Source organism: Necator americanus, chromosome X (assembly GCF_031761385.1).
Source record: "Necator americanus strain Aroian chromosome X, whole genome shotgun sequence".
NCBI lineage: Eukaryota > Metazoa > Nematoda > Chromadorea > Rhabditida > Ancylostomatidae > Necator > Necator americanus.
Genome location: NC_087376.1, coordinates 25,955,492 through 25,974,557, shown reverse-complemented (window position 1 = coordinate 25,974,557; position 19,066 = coordinate 25,955,492). Strand labels below are relative to the sequence as shown.

The window sequence follows — 19,066 nt, the reverse complement described above, 5'->3', positions numbered from 1 at the left end:
ATAATCATCTGATTCAGGTTGTCCACGATGTCCACGATGACTAAGATCAACAGCTAAAAACCTTCGAAATTTATCAAAATCTAGATCTTAGTGGTTTCAAGAAGCTCTCAGAACGAAGAATTTTTCTGCTTGTAATATAAAACTTGCAACCTTGAAATGGCAATGAAAGTTAAAGCGAAACATAGCAACACCACAATTGAATATAATGTGTTTGAGCAAAATTTATAACAGAAAAATTTAAAGTGCAAAATAATTACTAAGGATCCGCATCCAGAGTTAAGGTTGTGCGCTTAATCGTCGTCTTCTCTGTTCAATTACAGCTTTAGGGCAGAGTATTTTTTTAAATGCTCTTCGAAATTCCAGATTAAGTATACCGTATAGAAATGGATTTAATGATGAATTAATATATCCGAGCCAAGTGAATGCCTGATTTACCTGAAAACGTGGAGCATTGGTGAGTGAAGCAGGAACTTTCTTTTCCAGAAAAAAATTCTAATTGAACACTTACTTTTGGATGTAGAGTACATGTTTCACAGAATGGCAATATCACGTATGCGCAGAAGAACGGTAGCCAACAAAATGAGAATACGAAAATTATAACAGCAATAGTTTTTGCTGCCCTTTTTTCCTTTGCAACACTGATTTTCTCTCGCTTTCGAAGCATTGCTGTTGGATTCTGAAATGAGAAAAACAATTTCTTCTTTCCCATAGTTCCTCTATTCTCTTTATTTCGTCAACACATCCACATGCATTTTATAGTATAGGAAGGTTTCCTTCGTACATTTCCTATTGTTTTGAAAATATGGTAGCTAGCTTTCGATATTGTTTGGTGTTGACACGAATATCGTGTAACAAACAAGCTACATACGTTATGTCGCATACGTGAGGATATTCTCTTAAGAAAGTGTAGCACAAACAACATTTGCTAACAAATCTTGTATATAAATAAACATTTTTATCCAAAGGTTTTGGAATTGCGAAAAAAAAATCATTCTTTAGGAAGTAGTTGGTACAATGTATAGAATTAAATTTGAAAGACACGTTAAGTAGGCGAGTTAACGAACGAGTATAACGAATCCAGTGGGATCATGAAAATAATGCTTTTCTGGACTGGCATCTTTGTTTAATTTTATTTGAGAAGGGAACACCTTTGTGACTATCGCTTCAAACAAAATCCAAGTAGCTCCAAGTATCCGAATGCTTTGTTCTCCTAATGATTATCTCCAAGATCATTACGATTTTAAACGATAGATGATTGTACAAAGTTATTTCATTATTTCTATAAATCCACACTACATCCCTGTTAAATGAGATATTGTTTGACAAATTGACAAAAATATCTGATTTACTTTTTTAAGACAATTTTTTCTAACGAATACTGGATTTACTACGTGTTACCTCACTTAGAATCATTTGTTTAAAGGCATCACCCCACGATTCTGAGGTGGTGCAGATTTCAGGTGGAGTATTCGTATACGGGATGGGAGACTACGGAGAGGGAGGTGATTCCGTCCATTTCTTGCTAATTGCCGTAAAAAACGGCCCGGAAGATGCGGTGCCGCACAAGACTGGCGCGCTCCAATCGAACCTCTTGTACAAAATGGTGCGCCAAAGCGAATGAAGCCGTATCTTCCGGGCCGTTTTTCACGGCAATTAGGAAGAAATGGACGGGATTACCCCCCTCTCCGTAGTCTCCCATCCTGTATACGAATACTCCAGCTGAAATCTGCACCACCTCAAATTCGTGGGGTGATGCCTTTAAAGGCAACATATCACAAATTTGACAAGGTGAGGGAATCCACGGGAAAAGCTAGAGTTAGGGTGGTAGACTGCGGCATCCGGAGTGGTTCCGCTCATTTCTACCCTAATCGTCGAAAAAAAACGGGTGGGAGCCGCTTTAGTTCTCACGAGGTACGTTAAAGTGATCCTCTATGTGCACGTTCCGGTCCCCTCAGCAGACTGTTCGTTGGTTTCACTTCAGTGGGCTGATGAGAAGACATTACTGATCTTCGATCGCTCGCACTTGGATGCGACGCGTGCTCAAGAGTGGTGCGTTGTAACTGAAATCGTCGGAAGAAGAAGGAAGACGCCGTTTTTTTTACGACAATGACTGGTATAACCTTTGAAAATGCTAATAATAAATTTCGGCTTTCATTTCCTTTTCTTCAGAAACCATGTTCTATTGTTTTTTTTTTCAAAAAATCGGAAGTTTTTTGGAGTTCTTTTTTTCTTTACTGGATAGAGATGAGGAGTGAAATCTCGCAGACCATATCTCCTACGCGTTCGTAAGAGAGCAAAATCAGGTGGAAAAGGATAAGTCAAAATGCTTAAAAATAAATCACCCTTTTCTAACTTCTTATCTTTTTTACTCAACACATCAAAGAGAGTAGAAGTTGTGCGGCCTACTTCTCACACAACTACCAAAAAATACCAAAATACGGCGCGGAAAAATTTCATGTAGCTGCTTTGAGTAAACCGAGTGCCTAGCATGAAGGTTAATTTCAAACCTATCTTCTAAACTGTTACCGCTTGTGTTATTCGGACACATTGTCCATGAAAAAAGAAAGTTATTTAGAGTCTCTGTATACTCTTTGTCCTTATCGTGCCTGAATTCGAGCTTCCTGGAGAAAATTGAGGAACCATGCATGTTACTCTTTATTTACTACTAATTACTGATTATATTACTCTTCATTTACTACCAATTACTCTTAACTACTCCTTTCTTTAGTTTTTTGTTTCTCATGGTTTTAAGTCGATTGATTTCCCTAGCACTCAGATGTGAGGTGAAGGAGGTATTCGATCCATGCGTCTCAATGCCTGAGGAAAGGCATTAGTCGCTACAAGGTCGCGGTCACTTCCCAAAGGCATTTCACCTTTACCAGGAGCCTAATATACGCACACGCTGCAAGCGAATGAAGGGAAACATTGCTCCGAGAAAAGCCGTGCACTTAATATCTACGAAAGTTCTTTAGACGATAAAAAAAAAACGAATATAAGAAATAGCTCAAGTAAAAAACATTCTCGAAAGTTTTGCAATAAAAAAATCATCCATAAATTTTCATAGTTTGATCTACAACAATTTCAGGTGACCTTCGATGGAATTTCACCGGATAAAGGTGAAATTTCCCAAAACACCTTGTAATAATTTAATGATTAAAAAGTTTTAGAGAAATTTTTGTCACATTTTAACGCTTAGAACGTTTTTTTTTGTACATTTCAAGTCTAGATCTCGTCAAATTCTCGATGATAATGGATGCAATGGATGGATGACATTGATGGATAAAATCATTGACTGAGAATACATTTTTTTTTCTAATTTTGTTGGAAAAAGCGACGTTATTAGGCATTTTTGCATTTTTGTAGTTGGACCGTTCAATAACAGGAAAAAGTTATACTGAGTCACTTACCTCTTCCTCTTTTTCTTTACGTGCACAACCATTATTATGGTACTTCATTGCCTTAGTTGTTTCAACAGTGCTACGTCTCTTACTATCGATAACCTTAAAATAATTGATTAAAATGAAAAAATGTTATTTTAACTAAATTGTGGGAAGAAGAACTCATACCGTATTTGGTAGAATTCCAGTGACAGCCGTTCCATCCGCAATATGTACTAAAGGAGTTTTCTCCCCCACTCGACTTATTGTTTTTGAACTTTCCATAGAAAATCTCTTATAATGTCGTCTATCCTCAAGTTCTTCTGGAGACGTGTGTTGAATACGCATTAAAGCACTGCGACCTGCAGGAAACGCTCGTTTAAGGTGGTGTGGATTGTATAATAGTTCCAGAAGAGCACTAGATTTGGGATCCAGATTTTGTGAGTAGTTTTTCATCTTCTATAGGAGGAGGACATCCTCATCTGCTTACCACAAGAAGGGCTACGACAGCTTTTATTGTTTAAAAAATAGTGAGCGCCGGGGTCCTGTATGGAATCGGACCACAATACTTCTTTTCTTTTTTTTGCTGTCTGTCTTCTATGTTAAAAAAAAAACTATTAAATAAATAGATCTTACATTATTGCTGGAGCAATTTGCATATTTGGAAAAGTTATAATGTCCCAATCTATAAATTTCTCTCCAAAATTACAGAGATCTCTCACTTTGCTTGTTCACTTTCTCTATTTACGTTCCCTTTTTTTTCTTTTTTTTTTGAAAGGAAGGCGCCGCTTTGCTTGAACAAGACATACCATTAGGTATTATCCTATGCCTAGTTGGACTTTCAATTTGGTCTTATTTAACGCCTTTTCTGTCGACAAGTATGTAGTTAGTCTACAAGTTTATCTTTTTTAAACCGATTTCTATCTTTTTAAAAGTTTATCTAGCAGAAAAGTATTTTTTCTTGACTTTTGTTTGTGAAGTGGAATTTTGTTTCCAGGTTTTATGAACTTCTAGAAGATAGCTCTACTTCGACCCATTCCTTAAGAATTTCCTAATGTGGAGAACATTTCCTTTTATATTCTTCTGTTCGTAAAACTACCCATAAATTCGTCTACGAAAATTATCTTTGTAATCGTTCAACATTTTTGAAGGTCAAACATAATTACACCTTTCAAAGAAAAGATTTTCTTGTTTTTTGTAAATTTCTACATCTAAGTTCACTTTGAAGAGAGAAGAGAAAGAGAGATGTTTCCCTCTTCCCACGAGTTTTTACAATTGGAGACGTAGTTCTCAGGAAAATCAGTGGAAAACACTAAACTCTAAAAAAATCTGGGTATCGGAAGTTTCAGGAACACCAGAGGTACCAGTTTGTCCAAAGAGGGAACTTTACATCCATAAGATTGACTAGATGAAGTAGAACTGATTAACACTGGATTTTCACGATAGCATTTTTTGGCTGTGCTAATAATGAAGTCCACTTTGCACTAGTTCGTTCCCTCCTGCGGATGTAAAAAGTTGTGTCATTAGGTAAATTGATTGTTTCATAGTCGCTCCATCTCTGGTTTTTTTAGGAACATTTCATGTTTTAGCTTCCATCCTTGATAACTACGTGCTGAACGCATATTTATTAGTGGGAAGGAGCCAACATTGAAAGATTCTCCAGACACTGCTTTTAGCTCCCCTTCCTGACCACGATTTTGGCGGTACCGTCCTCAGTCGAGCGTACGCTCCTTAAGTGGCTACCATCTTGACGTCATGAGGTGCAATTGTTTACTACTACACACGCACACATACTAATAGTTGGACGAATAAGAAGGTCAGCCAGGAATCCAGAATAGGCTACAATTCAAGTAGAACAAAGGAGGTGCGCGGAACCCTTTCGTCAGCGTCCACCGCAATTATTAGATTGAGTCGTGAATAACTTCCGTTTTGTTTTTCATACATTTATTGTGGTTGTGATGTATCGAGTTTCTCTGCCAACTTTCTCGCTATTTGACGTGGATTTTGTCCCAATATTGACCCCACAATATCGTCATCGAAGTCTAAAAGGCGACCCTCCCCTATTTGGTTCATCCCTCAAGGACACTGCTCCAGAATGTAAAAAGTTGTGTCATTAGGTAAATTGATTGTTTCAGAGTCGCTCCATCCCTGGTTTTTTAGGAATGTTTCATGTTTTAGCTTCCATCCTTGATAACTACGTGCTGAACGCATATTTATTAATGAATATAATAAGGAATATGACAGATTTCTAGCTGCACGATCGATTATCATTCCTTTACCATTCACATTGCATATTTTTTGGGTAGTGACCGCAGCACTATTACCTCGTTTAGATTTCCAAACAATCACGTTGCGCAAGTGTATTTTTTGATGCTGTATTTTCAAGGTGCAGAAAAAAATTAACGTAATGTTCACAACACTAGTCTGCTGTCTGAAGACTAACCGATGTTCTATAAGCGATAACAACAATCCCTGGTTTGGGTAACCCATTGTATGCGTCAAGAATAAACAGTAAGTACCATGTACCAAGACAGAAGTTATTTATAACTCAACTTAAAGGCATCACCTCACAAATCTGAGGTGGTACGGATTCAGGTGGAGTATTCGTATACGTGATCGTAGATTATGGAGAGAAGGGTGATTCCGTCCATTTCTTCCTAATTGTAGTAAAAGACGGCCCCGCACGATACGGTTTCGAGGGATCCGGCGCGCTATCATCCACAACGAGTTCGATTGGAGCGCGCCAGCCTTGTGCACACGCCGCATCTTCCGGACCATTTTTTACAGCAACTAGGAGGAAATAAACGAAATCACTCCCCTCTCCATGCTCTGCCATCCCGTATAAGAATACTCCACCTGAAATCTGTACCACCTCAGATTCGTGGGATGATGCCTTTAATAATTTTCTTTCATTTAGCTGACATTCATGTTAACTTCAGTTGTACTATATGCAATATTATACGCTATAAAATGTGCAATATTGATTGATTGGTATTGATGTTCCCTTTTGTAGTAGTCACGTTTCCAGTTATACTCATTATTTTACAAATATGGTTCTCTTCTGTACATCTATTGTTTTCTTTGTAAATCTAAGGAAAAAAAAAACTTTACCTCTATTTGTACGTATTCGTTGTCGAGCGCTTAGGAAAATTTTCACGTATACAACAACCATGACGAGAAGAGGCAGAAAAAAAGACCCAGATGCAGAGAATACGACGAATGCCCTAAAAATTTAATCAGAGACAAATAATTAGGAACAGTAGATTTAAACTTGTTTACATCTCTTATTTTATAGTTTCTTGATAAGATAACTCCATTCCACTGAATTTATGCATATACATTACATATACATGAAAAATTGTTGAGCATAGATGCATTCTTTTTTGCCACGAAATAAGTGGCGCTAAAATGCCTCAAGGATCTCTTATTAAGCTGCATGTACTAAATGTAGAAATACTAAATTTAACCTTGGAAGCGAAAAACATTCATTTGAAAAACGTTCGTATATAGTCTGCGAATAGGCAATTAAATGATCACATTTCATTAATCAATTAATTAATCGATATAAATAATCGATATAATTCTCGGAAATTCAGGGATTCTATCCTATTTGATGAAAAAAATGCACCGGCATTACTTCCGTATATTACGTACTCGAGAAATCCGCGAAAGAAAAAACAATTAGTGATCTGAATTGAAAATGAAAGAAAAGGAAAGATCCAAGGCTGTGAGATGGTTTGAAAAGGTACCTTAATTAACAACACAAAACACCCTATGATCGAAACCGATGGCCTGCTTTTCATCTAGAAGAGTCCTCTCTTCAGTATTTGCTTTCTGTAAGAAAGGAATTTTGTGGGCTTTCAGTGTTTCAAACTGTATTCCGCTTCCATTATTTATCGCATAATTTCTTTTTCTAAGCAATTTTGCTTATATTTTAAATAATTTTACACTGAATTTGCTTTCTACTTCTTGAGACAAGCAAGGCTTCAATGAGAAAATAGATGTCTTCGACTAAAAACCAATTGATGTGGGAGTCCAAATTTTTGTCAAGTGGATCAAAAAAGCATTTTTTAAATGCTACTGGTCACTAAATCATATTTCTCAATTTTTCCCCATCTAAAAGACTGGACTTCATAGGTGAAAGTACAGCTGACGTTGCCGCTAGGGAGAGGGCTTTTGATTGGACTAATTCCACGCTGCAATAGCATAAACTTTAGCGATTATGAATAAACAGCTATGCTTACTCATTCAAAGGGTGCTGAAGTTATTATACATATTTTATAAGTTTTTTTTTTTTAAATTATTTGTAAAAGTGTCGCAAAATTGAATGGAAATATTTGAATGGACACCATTTGACTTGGAGCACAAATTCATTAAATAGGACGGAACACAAACCTTAGTTAAAAAGTCATGAATTCTGAATTTAGGTTGATCACCTGTGAGTTGCTTGGAATTCAGTTAATCTTACATGAAATGGTCAGTTTTGAAAGAAAATCCGAATCTATCGTTTTATCCACATGAAGACAGTATTAATTAAAAACTTATAAAGTTTTGTTTACATGAATTGTGACCGACCAAATTACGACAGCACAAGAATCACTCAAAAATTCTTAAAAATTATTTTAAAAGTCGCAAAAGGACTTGCTGCAATGAGATTAACTATTAAGATTTTGGGTTGGACTAGTTTACATCACTTGCTCTTCATTTACATGTCTGTAGAATATATACATGTATCACGTGGATATGTCGTGACCTGAAGGATGTGGACTTTAAATACTCACTTATTTGTATGCACTTCAATAGTTCAGAGGACTGTCAGAAAGAAATCAATTTTCATCGAAAATACAGCCGAAATATAAAGAAGGACAGAAAAAGTCTGACGTTTCTTTGTTGATGGTAAAATAAAACAAAATACACATACACGCGCTGTACGTGCGGTGCACGTGCACTTTTAACCGTTTATGCCATTTTTCATCTCAGTTTCGCACCAAAAGAAAGAGGATTTCGATTAGAAACACGCGCAAATTTGTGACGTGTACTGAAGCTCCAAACAAATAGATTTGTTGACATGCATCTGCATGTTTGTCTGAGATTTAAAGCTGCAACAGTTGTTGCATTTCCTCCTTTTTTGTCAGAAGCCGCGCTTCCGCTTAGTTCACCTTTCTGAAGAGAGTTCGCAGTGATCGCGTAGCTTCTGTGAAGACCAGTCATTCCAGCCAATTAGTGGAGGGACGGATATTATGACGGACAGCACCCATACCTAAAGTGGCTACATTAAGATGTTCCCTTCAGGATTGTTCGAAGTGTTGAAAAATGGAGATGGATCCAAAGAAAATTGTAAAATCTTTAGTCCCAAAATGACCAACGTCTTGGATCTACTACTTCTTTTCGAAATTTGTGACCGCGTTAGAACAAAGACCAATGCAACACATGAATATCACATGCTTTGTCGTATTGTTTGTGAGAGTTCTTGGATTTGTAGAAAGTAATGTTAAAACGTACTACGCTGCTTCCCTTGTGTATTTGAGGCGAAAATAGGTGTGCTTATGACAAGTACATAGAAACAGATCCTCGGATCTATGACGTAATTTTGAAGGCGGAGAGTCTCGCTAATTTCATTCTTTGTTTTCCTACACATCGTATCCTGACGATTGTTTTCCGAAAAAGATGAAGTGGCAACGAGAGGTGTATTTCAAGCACATCAATCTTTTGTTTCTCTGTTAATAGAAATTCGGAGAAAGCCCCTTCAATCCACTCCACTCACTTTCGAAGAATAAGGCGCCTCGAAGCCTTTTTTTTCCTCAGAAAAAGTGTTTGTTACCAGAAAAATATTGTGTCTCGTTATCCGAAAAGAAAGTCAGTTCTGATCCGAAGAGATCATAAGGCTGTTAGGCATGGAAAGCTGCGATGCACATGATTAGCCTAGTTCTTCTTTCTCGGCATCGGAAAATTGTCCCTGCTGTGATAATTAGCCTAAGATTTGAAGCGAAGCACCGCGATCTCATGGGTTGACGCTGAGTATTGATGTGACGAAAAATTCTGAGCTTTCAAACTCAAGATCTGCTTTTTTCGCATAATAATAGTTCTCGCCGCACATCGCCGAGGGAACTTCCTCCACTTCTTTATGGAAAGTCTTTCGTCAGCTTTGGTTTTGATTCGTATCGACCAAAAAGATGAACAATCTGTTCTAAAAGAGTACGCTTTTCATTGATGTTTGAACTACGTCCACCATAACCAAACATTCCTTTCAAATCAATCCGACTTAAATCCGCTATAAAAACAAAACCTTACAATAATTATTACACAGCATACGAACCGCGGCGTTCGTTTCTGAGCGTAATTTATAGGGTCATGAATAGCACAGTACCTGTAAAAAAATTGATACATCCTGAATACAATTCCAGTGATTCTTAGAAAGCAAATTTGACTTGCCGATCAATAGCAATGGCACAGAGGTTCAATATTGATGAAGTACACAGAAGAATGTCGGCAGTTGTAAAAAGTTGACAAATAGGAATGCCCAGCAACCATCGACCGTCTGAAACGGTTCAACCTTATCGGGAAAGGCCATTTCTAGAACTCCTTTCAACCTACGCAGATTGTTTTTTTTTACTATTTTAACACCCCCACATCAGTGTCCTTATTTAACATGTCAAGGCTAATTCATCGTGTTCTCACCGCAGCTTAGCCGAATTCCCACCCCACAATGACGTGGAGTGCTTATACATAGTATGCTCGTCAATAGTAAAAGATCATATTGATGAGATTATTAAATAAATCAGAGGACATCATCAAAAAATGAATTAAACCCCGACTGATGCCGACAAATTAGTTGAATACGGGACATATCACATGGAAATGGGGAAATAGAGCCCTTGTTTCAGTGACGCTTGATGGAAAAATTGGGGTGCTTTGGGTATCATATTTCAGAAGGCAAAGCAAAAAAGTGGAGATTTTTCCTTTCCTCTTCTCGCCACATCAAGTCCTAATCCTTTTTTCTTAAGCGAAGGATTTGTTTTGATGTGGTGGGTCTTCTCCAATGAGGATCAATGCTAAGCTATGTGTTTCTCTATGCAAGCTAATTGCTGCAATCGTTGATGATTACGGAACTTTGCCAGATCGTCGTACGACTCTTCACATGTCGGAAGAATAGAAAATAAAGAGACCCTAATTACGAGAACTTCACAAAATTCCAAAAGTATATTTCCCCCGCAAGAAATCACCTTGATTGCTGCTTCCGAAATAAATTCCCACTATTGGTTAAGTGGAAAAAAGTGGTAGTAGAATGTTTTCTTATATCGAGAAAAGATGAGTTGTTCACGGGCTATTTTGGTGAACGTTGCGTTCTCTTCCTAGCACCATGGAAAATATGAAACAAAAAACAAAAAAAAAACTTTACCAGCAAGAAATTTGACGACATGCAATGGCATCACAAATATTGCGACGGCCAAATCTGATGCTGCCAGTGAAACAAGAAAATAATTTTGAACTTTCTTCAATGGTCTGTAGCTAAAAACTGCAACAACGACCATTGTATTGCCAATCACAGTCATTGCTATGATAACCTGAAAATATTTTGGTTAAATTATTACAAAAATGTCTAGTTCGCCAATGTTTTCAGTACAAATGAAATGTAAGTAAGAGACAGTTGGCAATTATTTATTTGTTTGTCACCAAGAATGCGCTAATTTTCCTTAGCTTGACGCTTAAATAATTGCGTTTTTATTTCATGTTTAAACTCGCGCACAAAAAAGAATCTAGCGTTATTCATCGTTTTATTTGAAAAAGCCCTTTTTTTTCTACAAGACGACTCCTTTACTTTCCTATGTTGATTAAAGTTTAGTTAATTTCTGGATCAGTGAATAGAGGAATAAGCAGCTTTTTTCAACTATTAAAATAGGAGGAAAAATGCTACAAAGATAATTTAAAACTGTAGAATCTAGAAAATTTCTTGTAGTTTTCTCGTTGAAGACCGCATCGAATTACCAGAGGAAAAGTAAACTAAGGTTCCGGTTTCATATGTTTGCGAAGAATTTCCGTTCCGAAGAAAGGTTTTGCATTTTCCTTGGAATGATTATTTGACATGCAATATGTTTATTTTCACAACGAAACTAAAACTTTCTTAAATATCAAATTTCAAGGTGGCCAATTCTCTTTCCAGCAATATTTTGTGCCAAGGTTTCATTTTCAACGTGAAATAGAAAGAGGCAGTCAAATCAAGCAGTTAACATTTTATAGGATAATTAATGTCCATCCTATTTTTGAAAAAAAATTAAACCTCGAAAAGAATCGTTCTTTTTTGGAAGTGAAAAAACAGCTCATTTCATTGAAAAAACCGCTTTCTTCAGCAATTGATCTCCATTTTTTTGCGAGACATTTCAGAATTCCGGGGGAAAAAGTTGTTTTTTGGGAATACAGCATCGTTGTAGATCGTTTTGCTGTGAATGTCATATGAGAAAGCAAATCAGTAAACAAACAGCAAATTAGAGTGTTCATACTTCTTCAGTGATACATTCATAATGAGATATTCCAAATTCAAGCATGGATCCAGTAGTCATTTTAGCTTCGTATTTGTAATTTGTAAATTTGTTTCTTTTTTTTTGCGCAGTGAACAATTTAATGAAATGTCGTTAGAACATTAAGTAATAAAGAAGAGATATTTCAAAATCAAGAAAGAAAAAGCTGGATAACGTTTGCTAATTTGATCAACAAATATCACCTTTAATTAATCTAATAATTTAATAAATTGAAATCATTTTTATACAACACTTATTTTCAAAAACGATGTTTGAGAGTTCCAATTAGTCGGTAATTTATTCTAACTTCTTTTCTACTTATTCTATACGTTTAAAGAAAAGAAAGCGAGGTAATGATTCTCGAAGATTCTGGGAACATCCCATTAAGAGAGTTTTGTTACGTCACATTAGTGAATCCGGCAAAATTAGAACACAGGCTCTCCTTTCGTTGTTAGAACGCACTTTCCGACTTTTCTCTTTGTCACAAGGGGCATTTAGTAGAAGAAGAAGCAGTAGGAAGTGGAGATTAATTATCTTTTCGTGAAATTCGATAATGTTAAAGTAGTTAAAGTAAATCCGATAGAATGGCACATAATTCATATCTTGTGATCGTAGTTGTTTGCCTTGCGACGGACTATATGGGGATTTTGTGGATTTTCTATGACAAAAATCTTGTAACATAGTAATAAAAGTAAGCGTAATTATAACAATGTACTATTGGGTTATACTATATTATACTAAAAAATACTATATACACTACTAAATTACACTAAATAATATAACATAAAGTTAGTTAGTAGTTAGTAGTTGTAAAGTGTAATATAGATAATGATGAATATTTTTTATGATGAATGAAATTTTACTGGTGAGTAGATTAAAGCGATAGTAATTTTTTCAAATAAAATACAATACTCACCAAATAAGTTATTGTACCAAGTATAAGTTCCAGTGTAGGAACGATAATTGGAGAAATACGTAAAGGTGTTTCCGGCGTAAAACCACCTGAATTGTTCATCACACTATCACGTATTGATAGTATTCTACCGAAAACCATATCCTGAAACGATGATCGTTTTGGTTGATATGATATTTGAAAAAGTATGTATGCTATTAAAATATTTCCACGTAATTTCTGGAGAATCGCTTACAATTAATGTGTAGATTACACAAATATTGAACGTTTATGGATTTTTGAGCGATGCATATGTAACGATACATGAGCTACGATGTACAGATCTATTACAATACTTATAAAAGGTGTTCGGAACGTGAAAAAGTGTTTAGTATATTGCACGATTTTTCGTTTTTTTTTCTCAACAACATGAATTTTATGAGTTAAGAACACTCGTATTAAATAAAGTCAAAAAATTGATACAATCAAAGGAAGTTACAAAGAATGATTGTTCCAGAAGGAAATTCTTTCACCTTCCATTTCATTCAAATTCAAAAGAATGGAGTTACTACGGTCGTTTCTCAGAAAAAAAACCGCAACACATCCAGGCCATGAAACATCAATTAATGGATGTACATCTCAGCAACATGCTGTGTTTAGCTCAGAAAATAAAAAAGTAGAAGTTTTTTTTTCCTAAAAAATGGAAGATTAGTAAAAAGTTTATAGTGTGGTGCACCTATCCACGACTCTAGTTGTACACGAGTAGAAAGTTACATTGAAATACGAGATGCGCTCATCATGAGTGCATCGTTTCAAATATCATTCAATTAAATAACATTCTGTTCATTAAAGAATCGTAAGAGCTGTGCGACAAAAGAAGTGAGTGAGTGAATGTAGTCTAATTCGCACCAACTCTGCACTGATTATAGCTAGGATTCGAATCTTTGGCTGTTTTAGTCGGGGAATTCAATTTCGCGTTTACAACAATCCCGAAACGATAAAAAAAACCAACCCCCGTTGATTTACTCACTGATCAATGAACTAGACGAAACCACGACCAAAAACTAATCATAGTTGTGTTGAATTACTTTTTATTTTTCCGCGCATGTCATTCAATAGAACTTTGTGGATAGAGGAAAAAGCCGTACGTATGCGCTTCTTCCATGAATGAGCGTTGAAAGTCTCCTCACACAAAATGGACGCAAGATGTGAATCAAACATCAGGATTAGAATCGCGGAACATTCAAGACAATGAGGAGAGAGGGGGGAACTTAGCACGGACATCGTGTCCGCATCACACCTACTCAGCTATGAATAAATAAACTTACTACTCATCATTTCCATGAATTTCTGAGAATGTTCTCAAAAGTTGCTCAAGGCGAGTAGGCCAAAAGGATGTAACACGTTAGCGGCTGAGAACAATGCGGATCGAGTTCCCAACTAGCGACACTACTACCTCTGTGTGCTATGGACATTTCAGCACCTGACGTGCCCGCTTCAAATCACATCATTTCGTGGATGTATACTTCCTTGTTCCAAAAAAAAAAGATCGCTGGGAAACGATTCTATGAAAAAAAAAAGCTACCATATCATTGAAATACGAAGAAAAATATTACAGAGAAATCATACAATTTTAAACAGTATTTAACGCTTCTATGAACCTTCTGTGAACATATGACAGCAGCATTCAATTGTTATACTGTAATCGATGGAAAAAAAAGAGAAAGACATTAAACGGAAAGGAATCATATGACCGTAGACTGAAATTTGATAAAAGCAAATATACGGCGTTGTTAACTTTATTTACCAGGGGACATATTAGAGTAATAATGTAGATGTAGATTGTAGATCCATGTAGATGTAAAGTAAAGATTAGTTGTCAGATAGAAGCGGTATAGATCACGAATATAATAAAAAAATAGGAAATGGTGAGAGCAAAAAAAAAAAAGAGAAGTGGTTTCCATTTTAAGACGTTTTACTTGAAATGAATGTACCGCTTACCTGTGTATCATTAGTATCCATAATCAGAAGGTTGGATAACGCTATTTAGTGATATTATGTTCGTCTGTTCGTGAGCGTCAGATCTTCCTAATGGCAGCCTGACGAACCGCCCATTTTCCTCGGCATCTCTATCTCGGACTGATTGTGAGGATGGATTTATCTGTGCCAATGTGCAACTCGGGTGAATTTTCGGGAAATTTACTTCATACTCTGCTCATATGGTCTATACTTAGAGCGCTCCAGTAAAATTTTATCCTTTATTCCTTGGTGATTACAGGACAACCAATAAATGTACGAGTTTTCCTCCGAACGGGCATGAAAGGCAAGTGATCACGTGTCGCCAAAGGTGTGAACAGAAAGTGTTGATTTTCAGTTATTCGACAGAGATTCCGGTTTCTTTTTTTTATAACGGTAAAAAGAACACCTTTCTGGCCATAGAACGTGAAGCGGAAAAAAAATGAGGAAAATGTGGACGGTCAAAGTCCAGAAGGTCCAGGATGACGATGAAAACTGGAGAAAATCGGGCGTGCGCAAGTTGTATGCCTTTCGCATGAGTTCTTCATAAAGAACGTGCATTAGTGGTGGAGAGTCGACATTTTGCAACAAAGTAATTTTCTATTTCCTTATGCATCACCGGATCACTAAAAGGCTACGACTTCTCAAGTAATATTCTTAAGGTGATGCTTTTGACAACTGATTGTTTCCTTCTCCGTGAACAATACGAAAATATTAATCAGTTTAATTTTTCTTTTTTTATTGCTATGCTTAACTGCTGGATACACACAACAATGCAGGGAAAAAAAAACAACCACACCAAGCCATATAACGAATGTCAACAATAAAGACGTTATTCCTCGTAGATTGCATTTCCGAATATCCAGACATCCATCAGCAACAGGAAAAGGTGATGGACAGAAATTATGGTGCCAACTACTTTTTTGCTGTTTAGTACTGACCGTTATGTCTTAATGAATCATGACAATTATTTAAAAGAGCTAACGAAAATTTCGTGATATGCATAAGGAAATGTCGTTCTAACAATGGAAAATAAACGAATAATAATTTGTTAATACAATTCATATGTGGCCGACAATTTCTCAATACAATTCTTATCTGACAATTCTCACATGTTTCATCTAGAGAATACAAAAGAATCAATTTCTTTTTTATAAGGGAAGTAGTGCAGAAAGCGCACAGCCTACTTAATTGTTCAGAAATTAAGTTAAAGCAGAACTCCTCAGAATTAAGAAGATACTTCACGTCGCTTGTTCGTAATTTTGAGAAATTCTCAAATTTCATATTTGAGAAGACTCGTTCTTCTCTTTGAAATAGAATTTCAGAATCTTTTCTAAAAATCAGAATGAAATTCAAATCGTAAAAAGAAGGAGGAACGGAACGTCATCTTGTGATTACATTCACAAATCCTTCATTGTGGAATGGCCGAAAACAATAGACGAGTACCATTTTTCCAGATGTTTAAATACACTAAAATAGGAAAAAAAGGTATGTTAAGTGTTCAAAAAACGATAAGAGGCACGAGAAGCGTAAAACTCTTAAACGAGTAGAATCAAGAGCGTAATTCTGGTAATTCAATATAGCAAAAATGCTATTTTTTTCGTGTGAAAAGTGCCGCTCATTTTGTGCTGCAATCACTATTTCAATTAGTTTTCATGAATATCTACTGTTAATTGAAGTACTGCTGCAAAACAAAGCTGAATAAGCTATTTAAAGGAGTATTTGTTTTTAGAATTTTTAAATATTAACGTTACGGCTGTTTGACCGGTAGCGATTTGAAATGAACGCTACCAAATGAACCTATGAAGACAGAATAATAAAGTCAAAAACTAATTTCATTTCATTACAGATAAGAAAGTGGCGAAAACAAAGCTTGGAAATATGATAACATTGTCCGTGTAGGAGCGTTACAGGCTTCCAGAAACCTGCGGATGCGTAACGTCATAACATTCTCCCTTGGTTGTAGCGTAGTCTTATGTGGAATGTAATAAATGAAAACAACCAGAAATTTGAAGGAATAGGCAACGTGGAAAAATTAACAGAAAAATTAGTGCGGTAGAAAAATCGAAGTTGTAAAAATATTTTCCAATAACAAAAGATTTTTTTGCGTTTTGTTCTCAGAAAAAAAACGAGTCGCGTATTAAATGAAACGTCTTTCTTGCGACCTAAAGAAGTAAAAAGTGAAATTATTATAGAGCGGTTCTTTTTCATCAAGTACGAAGCCCGTTCGCTACTCTGAGTGAGCTGACTGAGGTAATGAACTAATTGGAGGCGAAGTCTAGTCTGAGTGCATTTCCCTCACGACAGGAATGGAGTCTCTCTTTGAATTTGCCGAACGTTGCAGTGTCATGTAGTGTAATAAAACTACTATGGCCTGATGATTCGTTACTGTTTCTCCTTTTCTTTCTTTAAAATAGATTCCTTGATGTTATGAGAGGTCCGAAATGAGAGTTGTTATTTTCACCACGTTACCATGGATAAGTTCGGATACACGATAGCCAGCCGAGCGCCGATTGCATGTCTAGAATTAAAGCGACGAGATTTGAGCTGGTCATTTCCTGCATAATGAGACAAATGTGTGAAAACTTGAACAAAAATCTCACGTCGTTGAGAGAATTCTCAAAATTCATGGGGTTCTTCCAGCTATGATAGAATATTCGATTTTTCTGCAAACTATTCTAGATATTTGCTTTAATATAGTTGCTTTGGGTTGAATAGACGATATCCTAGAAGTAAATTAAGACATTTCACAGCGGTTTACATTCTCTGTAGCCTCCTCAGACATCTATCGCTTCAAAACGTCAAAATATGAACAGCTTTCAATCAAACGTCGTGTACTCTAAATGTGTTGGAAACGTTTACACCAGTATCTGTTTCGTTTGAGTGACAGTGAGGAGATTCCATCTTGTTCACGGACGAAAATCTGCAGAGAAACTTGGAGATAACTTCAAACAGGCTTTTTTACCTTTTATTTACGCATTCCACAAAAACCTGAGTTTTTCTGATCTATTGGTTCCGTATCCTCTTCAAGAATAGATTTTGATAACATTGTTTCCACTTAAATGAGTTCTTGAAGAAGATTAAACAGTAATGAAACTGGAGGAAAAGCAAAAACAGTAACGAAACGAAGCACTACTGAAGCTAGAGATTTCGAAAATGATGATTTTTCATGTTTGGAGTTTTAACTCATAAAAATTCGCTAAGTTGTTTGAAAGTGAATCTAACAGAAGACTACATTCACTTGCAGAAATTTCCCTAAAAAAATTAGGCGCCAAAGTAATAGAGAGTATTCTATACATAAAGCACATGATTTGATAAAGAGAAGGCTAAATTCAGGAAGAAACCCGTGAAACAAGGAACTTTTCGCACCAAACATTTAATTTGTAGGTTATCTTTTAAGTATGGGACGAAAACATTTCTAAACATGTCACGAAGGGGCGATGTTGCTTTGATAATTAGGAAGGTGTTCACTCTGCTGCCAAATTAGAGGCGTTTTCGATTCTTTCCTTCCATCTATTCGCTATTGACCGCAGCTGCGGCTCTTGATGTCGGATTTGGAGGAACTTCCCGGAGATGAACCAAAAGCGTCGTGAATCGGTCGTGAGAAGACGTATTTCGATCATATGAGGTCGGTCAAATGTGGAATTCTTCGATTGTTCTCACATTAACTAGTAAATTCCCCTTAGTGGGTTGAAAATACCATGAGGGATAGAAATACACTAAAATAAAAAGATGAAATAAGTGTGACTGAATCTTTGAGGATGCGTTGCATTAGTGTTAACGTGTTGTGTATAAATTGGAGTATTTTCTGGTATATTTTTCCAAAAATTAACTGCAAAAACAAACCTGACATATAAGTAATTCACGAACGTTTGCTGTACATTTGTGAGACAAGTGTTTTTTGTTTATTCCTCACGAAAACTGACTTATCCATTCGTACTGTAGTTTTTATCTTTATTTCTAATCTTCCTTAATTCTACGTGGTCCACTGAAGGATCGGTTATTTTCCACAGCTAACCCGGAGAAGGTGTACAGAGAAGAGTTTAAAAAGATTTTTCTTCAATCTTGAATGAATACCATCATTTCTGCACACTCTATCAGGGAAAATCAAGGAAGTTGCAGAGCTTAGATATTTTCACAAAGGCGCTTCTTATGAATGCAGGAAGAAGAAAGGCATGTCTGAAATCCCTGAAAGCTAATCACAAAAAGAAGGTTCGTGACGCATGCAAATGTGGAACGAAAAATAGTTGAATCAGTAATTTTTC

General features: G+C 36.2%; 1 protein-coding gene across 2 annotated transcripts; it reads right to left on the bottom strand.

Annotated features, from left to right (window-relative positions):
• Positions 1 to 276: 276 nt before the first annotated feature.
• RB195_025529 (uncharacterized protein) lies at positions 277 to 12,947 on the bottom strand (the record flags this gene model as incomplete). Of its 2 annotated transcripts, none has more annotated exons than XM_064213719.1 (7): positions 277 to 435; positions 509 to 676; positions 3,408 to 3,500; positions 3,567 to 3,739; positions 6,489 to 6,601; positions 8,537 to 8,637; positions 12,810 to 12,947. In XM_064213719.1, the coding sequence occupies 7 exons, from the start codon at positions 12,945 to 12,947 to the stop codon at positions 277 to 279; spliced, it is 945 nt and encodes a 314-aa protein (XP_064069600.1). The 2 variants fall into 2 exon arrangements, with proteins under 2 accessions (XP_064069600.1, XP_064069601.1); XM_064213720.1 differs by lacking the exon at positions 12,810 to 12,947 and adding an exon at positions 9,913 to 9,948.
• Positions 12,948 to 19,066: the final 6,119 nt, after the last annotated feature.